General features: G+C 42.3%; 1 protein-coding gene across 1 annotated transcript; it reads left to right on the forward strand.

Moving 5' to 3' along the window:
* Window positions 1–7,382: 7,382 nt before the first annotated feature.
* LHFPL2 (LHFPL tetraspan subfamily member 2) lies at window positions 7,383–22,385 on the forward strand (the record flags this gene model as incomplete). The annotated part of the gene is made up of 2 exons (XM_080636799.1): window positions 7,383–7,812; window positions 22,129–22,385. The coding sequence occupies 2 exons, from the start codon at window positions 7,383–7,385 to the stop codon at window positions 22,383–22,385; spliced, it is 687 nt and encodes a 228-aa protein (XP_080492925.1).
* Window positions 22,386–22,603: the final 218 nt, after the last annotated feature.

Below are 22,603 nucleotides of genomic sequence, written 5' to 3' on the forward strand. Positions count from 1 at the left end.
CAGCTCAAGCACACACTATTAACTATTTAAACAGCTAAAGTTGAGCTTCCTTTTAAAGTAAAAAGCCTTAGTATAAAAATAGCAAGGATTTGTTTGCTACCAAATATTAGTAGTACTTTCCTTCTGACTTCCCATTTTCTTCCTATCCACTCTTTCTCTCTCACTGAAGTCCTTTAGAAGCTGTAGGTTTCAGTTGTTAGAAGTAATTGCAACACAATGAACATTTATGTCCTCTTGACAGAGGTGATATTGTAGGTCTCCAAGAAAGGAGGCTTCAGGTGAGACTCTTGAAGATTGAGACTTCTGTGAGCTAGTGAGGAACCAAAGTAGGAAAGGAAACTCATTATTCCACTCCCAGTTGGTAAATTCCTGAGCAGTTAGGCTATCACTAATTGTAGCCAAGATTGCTCCCTTAGTGATGATTTTTGATGTGATGTGTAATTTTCTCTTGAGATAGAAACAATAGAAATAATACACATTGGCTTTTTTTCTGAGCCTTGTAGGTTTTAATAAATTTTGGAATTGCAAAAGATCTCAAGTAAGTTTTCAAAACACAACATAATGGCTGTAAGTTTAAGGAATTTTGTAAGTCAATAAATATGGAGCAATGAAACAAATCTCCTGCTTGAGAAGTTGTGGTTCAGAGAAGATGCTGGAAATCCAAGTTAGCTTGATCTCCTCTTAGTGGGGGGGCAATAAGTAAAGTTTTGCCTGGATGAGGGAAGAGGGAAATGAATCCTGTGTTTAAACCTCCCCTGCAGTTGGTCTGAAAATTTGGAAACTCTCATTCTTCTAGTGATATTTCAGTGATGTATTGGCCCCATTAAAGTCAGTGGGAGTTTTGCCATGGCTTTTAATGAGGTCAGAAAGAGAATAGTACATTTCAACTGCTTTTTTTTTAAACTTGGAAATAAGTTTTATATTCCTTTCATTCACAGTGATGTATTCTAGAAACAAATCCACCTGTAATTAGATTACATTTTCCATAGCGTGACAGAAAAAGCCCACTTGCAAGACAGGATGGAATAACAATCTCACACAACCTGAGGAAAACAGTGACTGTCAGCACAGGTGGGGGGTGGGGGGTGGTGTTTATTTGCTTTTTGTCTGTTGGCATACATAGAAATTGGGCATTTGGACGCATGAGGGATAGTTTAAGAATTTACACTTAAAAGCTCTGCATTTGTTAGGAAAATGCTGAAGTAAACAGGGCATAATTCAAATGAATGGAAATAGGAAGGGAAACGGCAAGGAAATGGTAAATGGAAATGGCAAGGAAATAAGGATCTGGTTAGAATAATTCAGTGAGCTTTAACTATTTTGCAAAATATTTCAGTTATATTTCACATTTTATGTTGTGCCAACAGGAACAAGACATGAGGCACTGTAACTCTACATTCCTTTTATAAGTGAAATGCATCTGTCATGAACAGAGTATGGCATGTTTTCAACAGCTTGTCACAATAATGCACTCATTAATATGCCTGTGCAGGTTTATAACATTTAAATATTTATGAGATATGCAAATGTTTGCTCTCTTTTAATTCAAAAGTGATGACTAATCAAAGCTTTGTTTTCTGTTCTTTAAGTAAAAAGCTCTGCTCTGGAATGTTGTTTCAGTAGGAAATAATTTGATGAAAATACGAAGGTGGATGGAGGGGGAGGGTATCTTTTGCTTATTCCCTGATGTTTGTCTGCATCTGTGCAATCACTTCAGCTTTAAAGCAACTTCTCTTTTGTTATCTGACCCTGAATATTTTTGATGACTTTGAAATGTGTTGCATTTAAAAAACAAAACAAAGACACACTGAAGTATCCAAGTGTCCTTCTTTCTTCTCAGTCCAGGTGCTTCCCGTGGTATGTACTCAGAAACCAGAAACTAGTGCCAGCAGAGCACCTTGTGGTCTAAGAGAAAGCTTACTCCAAATCTTTTGGGGCAACTTGTCTTTCTTTAAGTACTAATTCTTGTCCCTGTTCTCTTGTGACAGGGAAATGTGGTTAACATACCTTTTCTTACATTCACAAGTCACCTGTAAGTGTTGGGGATAGAAATGCAGATGTGAACCTTTAGCAAGATGGATTGGTGCTATCTCCTGAGAAATGCTGCTTGGTGTCTGGTCCACTGCTTTGAAGATTGTGTGGAAGTCAGCAGTAGCCTGCTCTTTCTTTCTGGACAGGAGCTTCTGGAAAAATGCATCTCCTGTGAGGGGACCAAGTGGGAGGAGAAGTTTATTTACTCACAGTTATCACTCCCCCAGAAAATGAATACTTTCTAATGCCTATCCCACACTGTTCAACCGTTCTTCCTTCTGCCTCCATGGTTTGGTGGCTGCTTTACTGTGATAGGCAGGGTGAGCTTACAGTTAACTTGCTTGCTTGTCCAGCAATACCTAGAGATGGAAGATGCATAAAGTGGGAGCTCATGTCGATCTGGGTGGGAGTCAGCTTGAGGTAACTGAGTCTTAGTGTGTGAGCCTCTTTTGTTTGTTTTAAATAGTGAGTCTGCAAGCATCAACATAAATAAGAACCACTTCCACTCTTACAGTTCAGAGCATTTTCACAGTGTTTATAACTGCTAATGAACAATGTTTAAGAGAAAGCAGAACCCAGTCCTCTAAGATTTGCACATTTTGGGTTATGAGATGCTCAAGCTTGTGTATTGTAAACAAGGTTTAGAAACTCCTCTGTGTAGTTGTACTTCGGACTGTAGCAAGCTTTAGAAGATGTCTAATTGTGCATGGATTTATTTTACAAACTGGGACTGTTTCAGCAGTCTGTGTGGCCTTCTATTCAACTGTTTGTTTAAGACAAGCCAAAAGCCACTTATCAAAATGTGATTTATTCTCAGTCTTCAGCTGACAGAACAAGGCTGGGAAGGGCAAAAACTGAATTACAGGGTTTAGCCTGAGCCCATCTTCAGTCAAACCATGAAGGGAGCATGAAGGACTGGCCCTAACATTGCTCTGGAAAGTACTTATAGGTCTCTTGTACATTGCTTGTAGGACACCTTTTTGAAACAAACAGCTGTGGTATGTGACTGACTCAGATTTGAACTTTGCAGCTGTTCCTTCCTATCTGCCTGGTATGCCAAAGGAAAACCCTGCAGCTCAACATCTCTAATATCAAAATGTTAATTTAAATATTATAATTTTACTCAGCTTCTGACTTCCTGGGTTTGGCAGTGTAAGCAAAATGGAGGCAAGTATGTTTCTTTATCTAGTTCAGAAAAATAGATGTTATTTATTTACTCATCATATAGCAGTGTTGTGTAGGAAAAGATAACAGCTGAATAGTATTAGCTAGAAGTGTGAAAATATAACTTGAGACAGAGTATCTGGCTGTCAAAATTCCTCTGTCAAAGGGGAAGAAAGTTTTGCTGATATTTCAAGATGGTTTGTTTTCTTAGAGTAAACAACCAACAGATTTTTGCATTCAGGGAAGCAGTTTTATTCTCTCTGAATGCAGTGAGGATCTGATGTTCTCACTGACATCTTTTCACTGTGTTAGTCTTCACTTGAGGCAGAGCCTGCACATGAGCATGATTCAGGGGGCAGAGTAAATAAGGCTGAATAGGTAGTTTTGACCTGTCCAAAAGCTGTGCATCTGGGGAACGATGGTGGGGTGGGATGATACCTCTGAGACCCTCACACTGAGGAGCTGCTGTGGTGTGCAGCTTATGTGAGTGCTTGTATGCAGGGCACTTTTTCTCTTCGGGCACCCACTTCGGCAGCACGGATGACCTTCTTCCACAACTGTACAATTGAATGCAACAGGGGAAGGCCCAAATGTCTAAGGGGCAAGCTTACTTTTTGTAGTCTGCTTCCTCAGAGAGAATTATTTTGAATGAGTTAATACCAAAGGGGTTAAAGAACCATTGTATATTTTGAATCTGAGCTGTCAAAGCAAATATTTTGACAGTCAGAAGTGGATATTGAGTGTCGTGCTGTGAAGAACATACAGTTCTGTCATAGAAGAAACTTGTTAAGTGTTTTCAAGCTTGCAAGGGCCTAGCTCGAGTTTATCTGTTGAGCAAAAAGGGAAGAAACAGGGCGAGCAGAGTGCTGGAGGGAAGCTTCATGAAGTGAAGTTATCTAGCTGGAAAGGCTTTCACGCAGAAACATGCTTTCGGAGCTGCTGGAGAACTGGATAGGTTCATTTGGAAACTCAAGGTGTGGAGTGTGTTGGAAAGAAAAGAGTAACTATACACGTGTGACTGAACTGTAACTTATCTTCAGTACTTTATCTGCAATCTTTGCTTGCTAAGTCTCACAAATAAGGAATGGCCCTGCCCCTCCTCTCATCCATGTGCCATACTACTTTTTCTGTTTCTGTCTGTCTGCTCATGAAAAGAGTTGTATTCGTGTGTCCCCTGCCCCTCTTCTGGTCTTGCCATCCTACTTTATATGTTTCTGTCTATCATCTGCTCACAAAAAGGAGTTGTAGGTGAGTTGCACTCCCATGTGAAGGCATCACTAGCATAAGAATAAATTTAAGCAGTTCACCTATGAATAAAGGTACATTGCTCTGGAGATACATTTTGTATCATAAATGACTAGCTACCTGGCAAAAGCTGAATTGTGAAGGTTTCATTGGAAAGCGAGATACAATCTGTTGAAATATAGTTATTGATGACATTGACTAACTTTTTGGTGCTGTGATTTTTCCATGTGTTGCAAAACAGGGAAGTATGTGTTCCAGTGAAGTCCTGAGATTTGACATGATCTCCGTATCATCTTTAGACAGGCTATTTTGCTTATGCAGTGACTTTTTTGAGATACTCTATTTTCAAATGTTACTGTCATTTATTCATGGGCTTGCATTTCATACGGAAAAGAAGCCTATGGTTTGGTCTTTTCTTCTGATTCTAATATAGCATCCCATATTTGTTATCAGTGCCATGTTTTTATGGCTGCCAGTGTTCATCTGCAGTTTCCACCTATTTAGGTAAATATAAACTTTGTTCTCATCTGTATTCAATAAACTGTTTTCTGTTCAGCAGGTACAGAGTAAGCAGTAACAGCTATGATGTGTATTCAAGTCCTGTGTCTCTTGCACCTTAATTAAGATCCTTAAAGTACAAAGGTGAGGAGTTCATATGGGTGTGGTACTTGCACAGAAATACAGGTTCCAACTCTGCAGATTTGGAATTTCTCTTTAAAAATTCAAGATATTTTCTATTAAATTCTTTCCAGTTGTGCAGATGACATTAGAAGAATGTAGGTTTGCAGTGGACATTTCCTACATTCCAGTTGTTATTTAAAGTGGAAATACTGAGAGAATTAACTTTTTTTTGGCAGGTTGATGCTTCATCTCTCTGTTATTACAAAGGGTGTATTCAAGTCAGCAGTATGTCAGGTTGCTTGAAATCTTCATGTTTTCCTCCCCAAAATGGAAACTGAGCTGAACTGTTATCTCAGTATGGCTAAAAGCACAACTAAATATGTTTTGCCTTTTTCAAGGCAATGTCATTACGTTGAACTAAGAGTGACAAAATTCAGTTGTTGCAAAGCAGCTTAAGTCTGTGTGTTTGCTAATACCAAGCCTGCAGATCTAGACAAGGAACACAAATACGGGTAAAATCTTGAGGATGATTCACTACACTACTACAGGAGGGAGTAGAAATTGCTGGATGAAATTCTGAATGTGTTGAAGTTGTGGGTGTGTGTTTTGTTTCACATTCAGTGGGATTCAATCACTGGGCTGTAGACTCCTAAGAAATTAAATACCAAACCCATGACAAAGCTGAAAAAAAAATTGGGGATGTCTGTTTTCCTGGCATCTGCTGACCCCTTTGTGCTTGGCAGCAGTGCAGCAGTGAGGCCAAGATCTGGTTCTCGATTCTCTTGTCTCCAGTTCAATGTTGGTGTTTTGTTTTTTGTGAGGAAAACTTGGAAGTGCTACGTTCTCATCACAGAGGGAGTAACGTGAGGGCATTTCCTGCTCCCGCCCTTGCTTTCAGGCAATAGAGTTTCAGTTCAGACACAGAGGCATGTGAGATGACCCATTTGTTATTTTGAGGCTGATATTTGGGTGCAAGTTGGAAGTACAGTGATCTCTGATTGCCTCTTGCATTAAGATAAGTGTAACTCTGGGAATATCATCAGCTACTGTTCAAAGGCAGCATAAAGGCTGGGGTAAAGCCCTGGGAAGGGGGGAATTCAGAGGAGTCCGGAAGCTCAAGGCTGATTGGCAGCCCCTCTTACTGGGGCTCTTGGCCACTTGGCAGCAACTGGGGTGTTTTTCCGCAGATTCCTGTTTACAGTGGTGTTAAGTCGCCAGAGGCTGCCGGTGGTAGCGTGAGTTCAAGATAAGTTGTGTGACATACCTGCAGGCAAAATGCTTTTCTGAATCAGTGGTGCAAACCTGGATACAGAACTCAGGGAAGCACTATTCCTGCAAAACTTAGGCTTCAAAGTTATGGGCTGTGTCACCCCATAGCCGGGTGGTCTGTCCCAGCTGTAGTCCTGTTTGCCTCCTCTTGAGGATGGCGCTGGCTCAGTTGCAATCAGTAGAAGGTTGGAAGGTTGGAACAAGGTTCCTTCATTGCCCTTTGCACCCAGGTGCCCACGGCCCGTGGAGCTGTGCCCGGTTTCTGTCCCAAAGTCGTGACATGCTGCCTTTCCAAACTGAAGGCAGGAGCTGTGTGTCTGAAACTGCTTAAACATGTACAAGTATTTTGCTGAGAGTAACTGCCAGCAACCTCAGTGATTTCTACCAGAGGAAGATGATGGTGTGCTGGTAGGAGTGGGTGGGACCACTGGGTGTGACTGAGACCTTTGCTTGAGAAGTGCTTGGCAAACACCCACAGTGGGATGAGGCAGGGCAGATACCGTAAGTACTGCTGGGCAGCCAGAGGTTAATCATTCTGCAGGGACAAACCCCGGAGGTTTCCAGCAGGCTCTCCTTAACCGCCCCTTGTTAGAGTTGTTGCATTTTGATGTCGATCTGCACTAGATCTTGGCTCTTTGTGGGGGTGGAAATGAAGACTTTTTCTCACTGCTGATGTGTTGTCTCTTTTTTTCTGGTAGGTGTGTGATGTCAAACAGTGGGCAGTCCTTGCAGCTTCCCCCGCCAGCCTGCAACATCATGTGCCAGTATGAATATTAAGAAAGAAGAGTGTATTTCAGAGCTCAGCGTCCCAGAAAGAAAAAAGGAGAAACAGAGAGGACAAATAACTGCACTGCTTGCAAAACTTGGGGCCGTTTACTTTTTCTTCTGAGAAGTACCATCTTGGCATCTCTGAGACAGCTGAAAAAGCAGGCAGACCAGCTACTGGGATTTTCTTAGGGTCCTTTTTTTCTTTTTTAACTTAAATTTTTCCTCCCCTTGTGCCTGGATTTTAAGACCGTCAGCTGCACTGATCACAAGCACTGGACATCAATATGTGTCATGTCATTGTAACGTGTCGGTCAATGCTGTGGACTCTCCTGAGTATTGTGGTGGCTTTTGCAGAGCTTATAGCTTTCATGAGCGCAGACTGGCTGATTGGCAAAGCAAAGCCTTCAAGCTCCGAGGATGTGGACAACAGAACAGGGGGGTCACAGGAACCTTACCGTCCGACGCTGGGCATCTATGGGCGCTGCACCAGAATCTCCCACATGCAGTTTTCTAGACGAGACACGCTTTGTGGTCCTTACGCCGAAAACTTCAATGAGATTGCCAGTGGGTTCTGGCAGGCAACTGCTATTTTCCTAGCCGTGGGAATCATGATTCTCTGTGCCGTGGCATTTGTGTCTGTCTTTACTATGTGTGTGCAGAGTATTATGAAGAAAAGCATTTTTAATGTCTGTGGGCTGCTACAAGGGATTGCAGGTACGTGTGCATTGAGAGCAACTAAGTTTCTAATTTTGGGGCATTCAGCTGGAGAAATGTAGTAATTCTGCCCTGTCTACAGATAGACTGCATTAGATAGACCCGGAACAGTTCTATATGCTGGTTGTTTATTCAAACACAACTGAAATTTATAGCTACACAGCATGTAACACATCGACATTGGCAGCACAGTTGCAGCCTAATGTGTGCCAAAATGAACTGACCAGTGTTGCTTTTGTTTGCTGCTTAGTTTTTTCCCTCTGTTTGAATTTTTGTCAGTAACAGAAACTTCTCTCCTTTGTTAGCAGCAGAGAACAAAGTTAATACATTGAGGCAGCCTTTTTCCCTCTCACTACTTTAGTACTTTTTCCATGGACTGAAGGCAGTTCTTTCACAGTCTCAGAGGCTTTGTGGCTGTGGTCAGAGCAAATACCACCCCAGGGATAAGAACAGCCTGTAGTCACACACCCAGTTCTCCAGCATTTCCCGCTAAGCGTCCTTCAAGGCTGTGAGCTTGACAAGAAATACCTTAATGATGAACTCTTCCTGTAGCCAGCTTATTGTTCAGCTGCAGTTACACAGCCCAGTGAGCTTCTCTTCTCACTGTCCAAGAATCAGCTGTGCTTTGCCAGAAAAGATGAATTGGTTCTAGAGATTTGGTGTTTCTGCTTAAACCCATGGATTTAACAGAGATTAAATGACTGTTAGTAAACCAATGCTGGACAGCCCAAGTTAGAGAAGTACTTGGCTTTCTGTACATGCCAGTGAGCCACAGGAAGAACCTGTCCCATATGCAGGTTTTCCCCTTTTGTGCTGTGCGTTATGTGGTCATCCAGAGGAGGAGAGTGATCTTTTTTCTAATCTACCTCTGGCAGCCCTCAGAGACTTATGAGGAGGAAGCGACTGGCCAGTGCCGCCTTCTCTTTCCCTCTTGGTTGTGCTCTTAAGCAGATGTTTTCAATTCATGAAAATCATTTTGTTGCAACAAAAATTAGGAGATTTAACTTGTTTGCTCAAAATGTGAATCTGGCTTTTCCCCTCCTGATCTCCACTGAGGTGGTCAAACATGTCTGTGGCAGCTAGCCAGGAGGTAATGACAGGTGTTAAAACTTTATGAAGCTGGTTGGTTTCTTTTTCGTAGTTGAAACCTAAATTAATCTAAGCACACAGGGGGATGTAGGCTAAAACTGAATTTGCTGCTTGCTGCAGCCCTCCAGAGCCAGCAGTATGGGCTAGGGACCAGCTGACACTGGCTCCTGAAACACTAGCACAGTGGCTGTCACCATCCTCCACTTCATGCATCTTCAGTATAAAAGTGTACTGCTTATTTCATGTCACCCACAATGTAAGGTTTGTGCTTCTGGGGCAGAAGTAAATCCCTAAATTTGCTTGCATGATGGCATACAATTAGCAGATGAATATCCTTTAGATAAAAATTACCGGTTTTGCTGTAGTCATGCCTGGTTTACAGAATTTGCCAGAATCAGTGCAACAAGAAAGCAGCTTGCAGTGCAGATTTAGCCAGTGGAAGATTTTAGCTTATTGCTTTCTTTGCCCTGTACTTCCGAAATAATCCATGAATCCTGTTTTTCAGGAGATGACATTACTTCTTTTCTGTTGAAGGGGAGAGATTGGTTACAAGCATTGGTATATGTTTGGGATGATGGAGTTGGGTCTATTGAAAAGATAGCTTTACTTACAACTCTGACACCATCTCAAAATATCTAGTCTAACATCAAGATTAGCAGAAAGTAGGTTCCTGTTTGCAACAGCATGTATTGGTGAGAATATGTATGCAAATTCTGTTTTGGTATCAAACCAGCTCTCTCTGTAATGAGACTTGTGACCTCAAGAAGGAACAACATGGTCCATAAAGCATTTCTTATATGTCAGGGAATGGACCAGTCCTTTTTGAGCTGTACTGAGGATAGGAGTACTTGCCTTCTTTCAATTCAGATAAATGACACAGCATGAAACTGGGTAATACAAAGGTCATGTTACTGAAACTGTTGCTATGGGAAGTACACCTGCCAGTATTTGCAGCCAGGTGTCTTATGGCTAGGAACTCATTTTCTCAAGATGAGTTTTACAGGATCCACTGGTACATTTGTGTCAGTAGCACTACAGCATTTGCTTACTTTGTTGAAATTATTTTCCAGCAGTTAATTATCACAGCTGTTAATTTCAACTTTCTCAGTTCCTGAGTTTTGGAAGCTGCTTAAAGAAGTTGTTCAGGAAGGACAGTTCTTACAGCATGGTTAATCCATCCAGGCAATAAGATAGATAGACTAATGCCCTGATCTAGATACAACCCTGCCTTAGTCACGTTAAGCATAAGATCATTCTTTCAAATGTGAACAATTATGTTTTTAATAAGAGTAGAGAAGAATTCACAAAATCATTTTATCGGCCTATATCAGTACAATATTTGCAAGTATGTCAAACATCTAATTTTCAAAGATGAGATGCATCCATGGCAGAGTCATCTACAGGAACTCAGGGTCTTGCAGACTTAATCTCATTTAAAATCTCTATATCTTTGCAGTGGAGATTTAATATAATTAAAAACATACAACAAGTTAATTAATTCCAGGAATTCATAATGAAAAAGCAATAACAAACACCGGATATATCTTTTCGGTCTAGCATCACTGGTTGACCTGGATAATACCTACAGTGAAATTGCGGAACAGAAAGCAACATCTCTTCTGTTACAGTCCTCAGACAAGTGTGCAAACTCTCATTTAGGTCAGCAGGAAGGAGCCATATACATATCTGGTGCATAAAGGAGGTTTTTTTGTGAGAGAAAATCAGAAATACAAAGCCATAAAGGAAGAAATATGGCTCTTGTTTAAACTCCTGTTTTACCACTCATTTTCAGACTGCAGTGCCATTCATTCTGAAGCTGCAGAAACAGTAATCAGTGGCCCTAATTTTTGAGGTATCTGAGGATCATTTAATCTGAAAAAGCACCTTTTCTCTGCAGTAGAGAGTGCAAAGAATGGAGCCATGTAATTAAATAGATAATTACTACCCAGCAGAAAGAAGACCGGGCAGACTTTAATTTGAATGTCTTTTGGGGGAAAGTATTCTATTTTTACAGTCTGTGAATCACTTGAAATGCAGAGACTAGAAGAGGCAGCATGTTATTATATGGTAGCTGGTAAGAACCGATTCAAAGTAAATTTTCACAGTAATCACCTAGTTATAGGTAGTAAATAAGTGCAGATCATATATTGACTTATCTTGGTATTGGTATATATAGGATAGTTGCATATACGTTTACAAGCCTTACTGGGCTTGGGTACTTTACTTTGGTGCTAAATAATATAAACAAGGCCTGTTCCTAAAGCGGGAAGCTTAGGACAGGGCCAGAAACAGGTTAAGCGTCTGTTTCTGACACAGTTTACTCTGTGAAGCTCATCATAAACAGCTTTTGTTTTTAATCTGTAAGAGCATGGCTGGGCAGAGCTGGCATCTGTGTTTGTTCCCCTGTGGAGAGCTACACTGCCATGAGCCTGGAAAGGCTCTGGGGAGAGCAGAGTTGAAAGGATGCTGGTAAAGGAGGCAGCTGGGTTTGGGAGCTTGGTTTCTGTTACTCCTGCTCTGCTGTGCTGGAGTGGGGTTGCATTGCCAGGCAGGTTTGCTGGAAGGGGATAAAATAGCTCCTCTCCTCTAAAGTCTTTCCAGAATGGTGATGGCTTCATCTGGGAGGCCTCTCATGAGTCACCCATTTCTCACCACTTTCTCTGTTCACAGTCCACTGTCTCCTAGCTCAAATGGGGCTTGACTAAATGGGTTTCTGACAGAAGCATAAAAAAACCCCAACAACCCAAACATATGGAAATCTGATTGCATTAGTCAGATGGCTGTGTCCCAGTCACATGCTGAGGGGTGTCTCTAGTTTGGCTGCATTTTGCTGTTGTGAGGCTTAGCAGGCTCCGTTGCTGGCAGTTATGCCTTTGACAGGTATACATCCAGTCAGATAAAGCAGTGGTTTCTGTCCTCAAAGGCTGCTGCACGTGGGCCTGGAGCATTAGGTTCCCTGAGCCACCTTGACACAGTCTTCTAGGGCCCAGATGCTGCAGGTTTAGGCTTCCTGCTGTCACCCCAGCAGTTTCTCCTCCAGCACTTCTGGGAGATGACTCAGCTGGCTTTTCCCCTGGCGCTTGTGCTCAGCGCCAAGCAGTGGAGTCTCTCCTGCAGTGCTTTCTCTTTCCAGGTATCTCACAAGCTCCCCTGTATTCATTCCTCTGTCCTTTCCATGATTTCTTTATTGTTCATGTCTTCTCCTGTCCCCTGCTGTGGCACTTTTGAGGATTCCTCTATCAGAAACTACTGCAGCACCTGGATAATAGTTCAGTTCCAGCACAGCAGCTTTACCCTCAAATGCAAGGAAACTTCTCCACAGTTTTCTAAAATGAAGAAGTGAAACCCAGCTGGAAGGCAGCTGTGTCTATAACAGTCCGTCTTTGCTGCTGAAAGAGTTTGTTTTATATCTTTTGCACTAAGAAGCAGTTCAGCGTGCTACACTTACTGGTCATCATGTCCATTTGCGAGACTGTGTGATTAGGAAGATGGCCTGAGCAGCGTGTGATGGGAACCATCTGCAGGGTAAGAGGATTGGAGGTGCTTGTGGGGGTATATGAAGTAGGATCCAGCTGCTCAGGGTGGGTTCATGGTGCTTGGGGCTGCATGCCTTCATGGCTCTGGGCTGCTGGAAGGTAAGGAGGCCACTGGGAGTTTCAAAGGAGGAAGCTGAGAAGGAAGCAGGAGGTCAGCCTGGACTTTCCTTGGAGGAGAGAAAACGTAGAAGGTGGGGGGGAAGTGCATGAAACTGCTAATGCTCTTTGATGGTCAGAGCATGATGTGATAGATTATGATAGTTGCACAGTAGTGCAGAATGTTCGGTTGCAGGTAGCAGCATGCTGTAAAAATGCATTATTTTGTCTGAGAAAGAGCTGAACTGGTAAGCAAGGAAGAAGGCACCTTGTGAGCTCACGATGCCGCGTATGGGAAATGGAAGCTGTTACTCAGCTGCATTGTTCAGGCAGTAGGAGAGCACAGAGAGTGGTTTTGCCCTTGAAGGCAAGGAAGCTTCTTGTTTGTCTTTCTAAAATGCAGAGCATGCATTTTTCAAAAAGCATATTTCCTCTTGGATTCAGCTCAGAGGTTTTCTTTTCTGATGCCAGAATTCTGAATTCTTGGGGTAGAAAGAAAGGAAAAAGGAGGGTGGGGGGGATTTCTAATGGAAACCCTGACAGTCTGAACTGCTTTTGCTGTCTGCGGTATACTGCTTCCTGTAACCTATATGGCCAAATGCCAGCACAACATCTAATACACGCTTGACTGCTGGAAGTTCAAGCAAAGGGGACTGCTATATTGGAATATGCCAGAGAAGAAAAAATTGAGTTCAAGTGCTAAATTGCTGTTGAGCCAGAGGGGGAGTAACTTCAAAGGAATAAAGTGAAGATTTCAGGGTTTTGTTAGATTTGGTGGTTAGCTCATCCCCTGTGCTACCAAGGCAGGCACGTGGGAATAGTAGGCACCTAGCTGATTACGACAGAAAAATAAACAACCCCCCCAGCTTTTCAGTGATCAAGTGGCAGCTGATTTTCCTGGAAGCATAAATCTCTTCCATTAAATGGTGCTCACTAGGAGATTCTCATGCTTCCCACTGAGAAGTGTTTCACTGTGTCACAGACACACCGTGACCCCTTATCTCTACTAGGGTGGGTGAGAATCCAAGAACTTCTTTACACCTCTGCCCCAGCAATGTAAGGTAAGAGCATGCTGGCTGCCCCCAAGAGCCCAGGGGGATAGCTGGGCTCCCTTTTTGTCAGATTTTTGCTTCCAGGCCTTACAGCCAAGACTGATGCTGCTGTTTATATATAGGATGCAAACACTAGAATATTTAAGCTCAACAAATGCTGTATAATCACCTCAAATGCAAGAAAAAGACGAAAGCACCTCTTTCAGGATGAGGGTCTAACTTATGTTTAGCTCCAGTCATCAGTGTGTCTGGTGTGATGGTGAAGGAAATTAGTGGGTTTAAGTTTTGCTTCCTTCCACAACACAGATGACCTGCATTCTACTACTGTACAACCCATAAAGCTACTTGAAATTCACTCCTTGCTGCATCCTCCTTCACCTTTTGCTTCTTGGTCAGCCTTAGTTCCTCTGCAGCTCCTGCTGCCTGCTCTCCCAAGGGCTTGTTTGTGCAGTGGGATGTGCCGATCACACTGCACAGTACTGAGGAAATGTAACACCATGACAGAGATGACCTACAGCCCTTTTACCTCTTTGCTTAAGTCGAGGCAGGTTGTTCGTTCAGCCTCCCTTACAGAGCTGTGATCAAGAGGTGGTGGGTTTCATTCCCTTTCTGCTGATTCAGCATAAGCAATTGATGGTTTGGAGGTCATGGCGCTCACTGGTTGAACGACAGTGGAAAGGATTATGGTGAATGGTGTGAAACGTACTGGGTCTCCTCTGCTTCTTTCATGGATGGAATAATTAATATGGCCTGATACTTTCTTACCTAACTCAGGAGCCTCCTGAATTTACCACCACAATTCGGTTTCTCATTACAGTTTCAAGCCTTTTATTGGGCAATTCTAAGTTAAAAACACTCAATGCTTCATTGGATTTTAAGGTAAAATGTGAGAGGTGACCAGCTCTCACAGCTGTGCCTGAGCAGTGGTGCTCCGAGTGGAGAAGTCTTTGGTTACCTTTGCACTTGTAAACATTTGGCTTTTCCCTATAAGGTGCTCTATCTTCACTTAATTGCTGGGTTCACATTCGCTGCATGGGAACTCATGTAGTGTGGTGACATGACTCCACATGGCTGGTGGCCAGCATAGAGGCAGTGGTGTCACTGCAAGGCTTGAGGCTGATCTTACTTTGAGCCTCTGCATTTCCTTCCCTCCTACCTAAGAGGGACTCTGACCACATAAATAAAAATTATTAAAAGCTAATGGCAAATTTGTCCTTCCCTCTCCTGAAAACAGGGGTCTGCAGGCTCAGGCTTTGTTACAGGGAAATCCAAGCAGTTAGATCACACCAACAGCAAAAAAACCCAAACCCCAGATCCCTCTTATGATGTCATCCTGCCAAAGCAACCCGCATCAAGCTGATAAACTGACTTATTTTTGGATTTTTCTGTGGATAACAAAATATACTTCAGAGTTGAGTCTCCCACCAGTAATCCCCCACACTGTATTCCTGTCCCTGTTTTCACACCCCAACATCAGTAATGCCATAAGAAGTTTATATATGTTTGCATAGGTTAGGTTATGAATGACCATCTTTGATTTCTTTAATAAATGGGAAAAGCTGCATGAGCAAATGGTATAGTTAATTTACTGTTGAAGAGTAGGGATTTTATCCTTTTCCTCAGCTTAGGGAAGGCAGTGATTAGGGAACTGCTTTTTCTTCTGGTAAATGCTTACCCTGCAACAGTTTTAAAGCGAAAAAAATATGTGTGCAGATTTTGGTGTGTCACTTGATTACACTTTTAAACAATTCATTCTTCTACCTCAGCTTAGGGTTCCTAGGTACACTGTAATCTGTATATGGCTGTAGTCCTCTGCAATAACTGCAGGTATAGAGGTATGAATCTTGCCTCAACGCATTTTCCACTGGCAACCCTCTCCACCCTCAACAGCCATTCTTCCAACTTATCCCAAATCCCCCCGGCTTGTGCAAACCTGCATTGTGTGTGCAATCCTGGAAGGCTTTTTGGAGCATTGACCTTCTTAATGTTAGGAATTTTTCTTTTGTTGTGCAGTGTTTCCAAGTGGGCCAGAGGCCATCTCCAAGGCAGTAAGGGCTTGCAGAGTCTCCCCTTTCTTTTTGGGCAAAGACCTTCTTGCCTCTGGTCAGCTGCTTGCATTCAGTGGGTCTGGCAGTCACCCAGGGGGATGGAGAGCAGCTGCAAAGGCATTTCTGGGGCCCAGTGCTGAGTGTACTATAACTGGTGCTCCCTTCAGCATCTTGACACACAGGTTTAGCTTCTCCTATTGCTAGTGTGGAGTGTTGAGACCACCACATCAGCTGGCCTGAGCCCACCTCATTTAACTCTGATCTGGTTAAAGTGGAATTACTGAATCATTTCACAGGGCTGACGGTGCCTGCTATACAGCTGCTGAGTAGGAGGCCATCGCTTTGGTTGTCTGCTGGTAGATAAAGTGGTCAAAAACATGCAAAAGCACTTTGTAGTATTCCTGCTGCATAGCGGTTTGTTAGGGACAGCTTGTGTATGTGAAATCCCCCTTTAGTTAAGCTGGGATATTACATCTGTATAAATATTTTACACATTAAATTGTTCAGGGATCCAGCCTACTGACACATTTGGAAGCACCAGGAGCAAAGGCAGGGTTATTTTGCCTGGCTGGTGCAATGCCCTTGGGCTGAGTGTTAATCACCTGTGGTTGTGCAGAAGATGAGAACAATCAGGATCACTGCCACTGAGGAAGCGATCCGTGTGGTGGTGTGCAAGGCTGATCCCTCACTGCCTTTAGCCTTCCTCTCTTCATTTCTTAAACTGTTGTTGCACAGTTGTGCTGCTCCATGGGAGCCTGTTGCAGTGCCACCTCATTGATCACAGCTGCTTAATTTCCTGTTTCTTCAGCAGCATTTACAAGCATCTTCTGTTATTTTGCTAGGAAATGAGAAGATAGTTTCAGACTTTGCAATGGAAATTGGCTTTGTTGGTATATGCTGTTGTTTAATATGGCACAACAGCAGCTGCACAGGAGACTGTCAAAATTAAATAGCATGCCTTCACTTAGCAAACAAGCATCTGTTTAACCCCTGTCTCGAGGGTTGCTTCCAAGGGTGGAATCAAAAAGCTTTTACTCAGATCTGACCCCAGCACATAACAGGACATACAAATGCCGATAACAATAGAAGGGTCTGTTGGTTTTTCGTGATGTTAGCCTGGCAGCACTGCTGCAGTGTATAAAAGCCAGGAGGAACAATTGCTTGCTGCAGTTCCAGGCCCTTAACAGGGGAGAGCTCTCAATGCACAAATGCAAAAAGGCTTCCTATAGCAAAAGCACTGTCTTCAGAAACAGCATTGCACTGTTGCGCAGCCTGCTGTATTTGCATTGATATTTCACAGTATGCTATAATGTTTTGCTTTGGTGTTTTAGAAGAAAGGAGTTGCTACTCCATCATTTGAATGTAGAACGGCTGATGTCTAATAGGTTTTCTGTTGTAGTCAGGAAAGATATTCCAGTTTAATAATCCCAATAAATTCTAAATCTCATCTAAATTCTGTATTTCTTCGGGCTTCTTTTTGAAAGTAGGTAATTAGGGACTGATAATAAAATGTTATGTGGGCAAATTGCCTTCAGTGAATGACGAGAAAATGTTCTCGGCTGACAGACTAATATCAAAGATTTTTAGGTGAGGTCTTTGGTTAAAATAGTAATTTGAATAGTTTTCTGTTGTCATTCTTAGGCATCTGGCAGCACTGTGTAGCAATCTTTCAGACCTGTGTTCTAAGGACTCCTAAGAGGAATGGTAACTAACTGAGAGTTGGCAACAACTAACAATAAAGAAAACATTATGGAAAAATTATCACACTGATTTAAAGAAATAGGATAGAGCTAATTAAGAAGTAGGAACAAGGGTATGCGTACAGCAAAAGCTGCACTCCCAGTTAAATCTAGAGCAGAGAGCAAGCCTGAACTCTGTGAGCCTGTAGAAAACAGTTCGTAATGTTTCCAAAGTGAATTTGTTCCTCCCAGCGGGGAGAACAAACAGCAGTAATTCCACAGGTAGATTGTCTGTAAATGGAAACACTCATTTATTGTACATCGCCATGGAGAACTGGAAGGATCTGTTGCAGAAACCTAATTCAGACAGAGCATATTTTTGTTCTCTGTTCTTTCTCTTGAAGATTGGCTTCTCTTCAAAGACACTGGAAAAAGAACAAAACTTGATTTATTAAGTAAAAGAAATCTCTATCATTAATATTTACTGTAATACTGCCAGATCCGTCTCAAGGAAGACTGTTGACAGGAGATAATTGTTGCTTTATCAGACTATGCTGACATAAAATTGCACAAGACAAACCTGAGCTTTCTACTTTTATGGATAACAAAAGCATAAGTGCCTGTATCTTAATTTACAGCATTAAATAGCTTAGAAAGCCACACAGTGCAGATTAAATACACAAGTAATATTTGAATAAGTATAACTGAATCAAATGCACAAAACATGGGAACAATACTAGTTAATCCAGAGAACACCTTTTGTATACAAATCTAGATTTTATTAGGAGCTGCTCTTGTGCTCTTGTGTGCAGTGAGTATAAATGAATGCCAGGGATAAGGATGCGTGGCTCCCTTTTCCAGCCCCTTGAAAACTGCAGGCTGTGCTCTCCACTTTGTTTCATTCAGTGACATGATCATCTGCTTCTGGCTCTGTGCCCCCCCATCCAGCACCTTCCCCGCAGGGACTGTTCAGAAAACAACATCACGTGCCCCTGTGCTGCTTTGTGCTGTCCACCAACAACTGCAGAAACACTTCTCTCCCTTCAACAGTTTTTTAAGACTGTCCCATTGCAGAGACTGTAAAAGAAAAGGTAACCGGCGGGCAGTGGGTTGGATGAAGCTATTGCCGGTGTGCTGTTTTGGGGTTAGCTCACACCCCATCTCTGCGTGTCGTGTCTGAAAAGCACCTTGTCAGCTATTGGAGGCCAAATTGGTGAGCTAAGATGCCAGGCTCTGTAGTAATGCAAGTAAATGACCAAAACTAGAGAGCTACAGGCAGGCGAGCCCCAGGGGCTGAGCAGCAGCTACAGAAAGGCAGGGATAGAGGCAGTTAAAGCTTCTGTCAAAGGAGCAAAGAGAGGTAAGGGACCCGGCGAGGCTCTGCCCTTTCTCATACACTGGTAAGAGAAAACCAGGGCTAAGACTTTTAATGTTTTTTCCCTTTGTGGCTTGTCTTGTCACAGCCTCCCCTTTAAGTGGTTTTTGCTCAACTGCAACAGCTTGCACATGTGTTAGATGTAGACCAAAGCTACACTGTTAGCTGTAGAAAGTGCAGTCTGCCTTTTTTGTGTTGTATAAAATGGTTGTGGAGGTCTCTGTAGATTAAAGTTGGAAAGGCACAGAGACTGATGAGCTATTTGTGTTGCATTTAACCCTTTTGCCTGTTGAGAAGCAGACTGCGACTTTCCAAGCAGCATCACAACCTCTCCTACCTTGTTCTTTGCATATGGACATTTTTCCTTCCCCTCGCTTGCATTCATTTTCCCAGAAACAGAGTTGTTCTTCTTGGGGGTCTCTGGAAACTGCTGCTCTGGTTACAGGTAGTTGGACAGTTAAGTGCTTTGGATTGCCGGTTTCTGCTTTAGCCCATGGATTGCTCTGTTGGTGGGTGGTAAAGCATCTTCTATGTTGTTTAAGCTGCAGGAGCCATTGAAATGAGCTCTGTAGCCTGTGAGCACCTCTTTAGTAGTTACTGGGAAGCAGAAGGCAAAGCTTCTCTTGATGGTTTTACTTGAGCGCCCCTTTTTGGGCAGGTAGAGGCAGGCAGGAAGGGATCTCTGCGCAGCTCAGCCATTGCTACTAGTACTGGAGCTGTGAGCTGAAAACTTGGTGAGGAGCCTGTGCCTCTCCACTTGCTGTTAGCTAGTATGAAACCCAGGGAGTGCTGTTTCCATGGTGGGCATGCTGATCTGGCTTAATTGAGTCATCTTTATTTACTTTTTCTAGCAAGCAGGAATCAGGTAGTCAGCAAATGAGAGGTGTGCATGTCCTGATAAGCTTTCTGTCTGCACTGAAATGGAGTAGTAAAAGGTAGGTTTGGTAGTGAAAACATGACCTTTTTTTTCTTTTTTTATGCTAGGCCTGTATATGCTTCACAAAATCAGCTATCTGAAGGAGAAATCAGGTGAGACTTTGACCATATTTAAGCCCATAGTGAAGACTTTTCTCCAAATTTTGTTTTCATCCGTGAGAAAGCCGCTGTAGTTTATCACGGTATAGGCTGTAGTCAGTGTTTCTCCAGGAATACTCTGTACTCTTATAAAAAAGGGAATTCAGTAAACTCCTGATGATTGCACTTGACAGCAGTGCTGCAGCCTCTTTGGGGGCTGAGTTTATCAGCTTCAAGGCGCACACCACACAACCAGTAGCTTTCAAGAATTGTTCTAGTTTTGGTGGAGAAGGATGTAGCTTCTTGGTGCTGGTTATGACTCAGCCATAAGGCAGGTTTGCTGTTAAACACCAGCTCTCTGGTTTGTGAGTAATGGGGAGGTGAACTTCAAACATTTCCTTGTTGGCAGCAACTATGTTGGCATTTCAGATCTGTCTTCTTAACTCAGTGATTTTTAACTATCAAAAGGCTTGTGATCATCAGAGAAAATGGCGACCACTGTACAGTCAGAAAAATACATAGTGTGGTCATGCTGGTTACACAGAACAGGAAACTAGTGATGAATAGAGAAGGAACTGTAGTGTTTAGTCTGAAACAGCTGCGGGGCTCAGCAGGATGAGAGCACAGCTTATCCAGGTCTGTCCAAGATAAAGCAGTATTTTATACTTAACATAGTTTGGCCAATCAGCCAGGAAACACTGCATAAAATTTGTCATTGGTTCTTAAATGTAGGCAGTGATGAAATCCCTTCACAGAAAATGGATATCACTCACTAATGGATTTTGCTGCCCCAGAGAATAATGACATTTAGTTCATTCATGCTCATGATGTTGTATCATCATTAGAAAAATGCTGGAGGAAGGACTTTCTTTTGTGAAATGTCTGGCATTCACAGACATTGACTTTAGACAGATGGATGACAGGGTTTGCATTTTGTGCATATGAACTGCTTACTAGCTAGGACCCAGCTTTTCTTTCTCAAGTGAGCAAGTTTTCTTGCATCTGGCTGAATTTCTTTAAACAAGCAATTAAAGAAGCCTAACATACTGTAAAATAGGCTAGTCTAACTGAGGAAGATGCAAAAAAGTCTTTCCAGCTGTTCTTTGTAATCATTTACTATATGGAAAAAAAGGGAACTGTTTTCTGTCTTACTGCTTGGTAGAAATTTGGGGATCAGTTGAAATCTAATAGATAAAGCAGCACCATACATAAGAAGTACAACTTTTGGCCCACTTCTAGAAGGGCTGAAAGCACTTTTACTAGCTATTTTCATAAAGGTGCCAGGTTGAATAAAGGGCTTTACGGAGCAGAACAAATAAACCAGTAATATTTATGGTATCTGAAATGCTGTGTTCATTTTCTGGATGAACTGGTTGTGTTTAAGCAAAAACTATTTTTCATTAATTCTTCCTGTTCTTCTGATTAAAATTTTAAAGAAAGCAGAATGTAGCCACTAGCATATTAGGCATTTTGATTAAATTTCTCATCTTTGTGCGAAGACAAATCATGTGTTCAGGGACTCCAGATCGGTAAAACATCTAGTCTGAGCTTTCTCTTTCTGGGCTGAGGCACAGCAGGATGTTCAGGTAGTTTAGCAGGATGGGAAGCTGTGGCTTTTGCTCCTGCATCACTAGAAATGTGTTTTCCCTCTGCAGCAGTCGATTGCCTGTTTTGAGGATCGCACTGTTTACCTAAGCACTGGGCTGACTCCAGGATCCTTTCATTGTGATAGCAGCTTACTGAACTGGCAGTGGTATTTTTTCTATTGTCCTAATGTGGCCAGATAAGCAGATGCAGTGTGAGGGGTGTTTTTTTGTTTGCTTTTTGTTTGGCTTTTTGTTTGGTTTTGTTTTGTTGTTGTTGTTTTGTTGTTGTTGTGGGTTTTTTTTTTTTTCTTCTTTTTCCAGGCAAGAAAATCAATGTAGGAAAACTCCAGAGGAAAAAAGGCCAGAATGTTTATGATGATGCCTAAATAAAGCTGAGCGAGGGCTAGCTAAGCACAAACTCAAAATCAGATGCAGACATTCATAAGTATTTGAAAACTGCAAGTATGAACCATATAGAGATGCTAGAATGTTTTGCAAACTCTGTATGCCTAGCAATAACGTGTGAAAACAGAGGATGCAGCAGAAACAGAGAGATTAAAATTAGGACTAAGCCATTATCATCTGAAATAAGCCTTTCACAAGGAAAACCACAGGATAGCTCCAAGTTTAGATAAAACACTACATGGTGTGTACTAGGGAAAAATCAGTAAGGAAATGTTGGATGGATGAGGAAGAGTAGCCTTTTCCTAATCCTGGTACTTAGGAGCGATAACCGTTAACGGTTATTGTTAACGGCAATCCATAACCGTTACAACATGTGTTGCATTTGGTGTTAAACTGGTCATTTGTTAAACTTCTGTCTTTCTGTTTTTATTTCTAGGCCTCTTCCTTATTTTAGGCTTGATAATTTACCCTGCAGGTTGGGGATGCCAGAAAGCAATAAGCTATTGTGGACCTTATGCTTCCGCTTACAAACTAGGAGACTGCTCCGTGGGCTGGGCTTTCTACACAGCTATTGGTGGCACTATTCTGACATTCATCTGTGCAGTCTTCTCGGCGCAAGCTGAAATAGCCACGTCCAGTGACAAAGTGCAAGAAGAAATTGAAGAAGGAAAAAACCTTATCTGCCTCCTTTAACTCCAGTGGGGAAAAAATACCAGTGCCTGGATCTTAATCTGCTTTCCATTGACTGGTCAAGCAGATCTGCTTACTTTTTTCTACCATTTGTGTGATTGAGCCCCATGCATTCCAGCCCCGAACTACTGAAATGGTCTTTCTTCCTTGCTCGGCGATGAAGATCAGAGAGAGAATCCCAAGAAAGCAGAATGTAAATATTTGGGGATTTTTTTAGTTTC

This window comes from Psittacula echo (assembly GCF_963264785.1).
Source record: "Psittacula echo genome assembly, chromosome: Z".
Lineage (NCBI taxonomy): Eukaryota > Metazoa > Chordata > Aves > Psittaciformes > Psittacidae > Psittacula > Psittacula echo.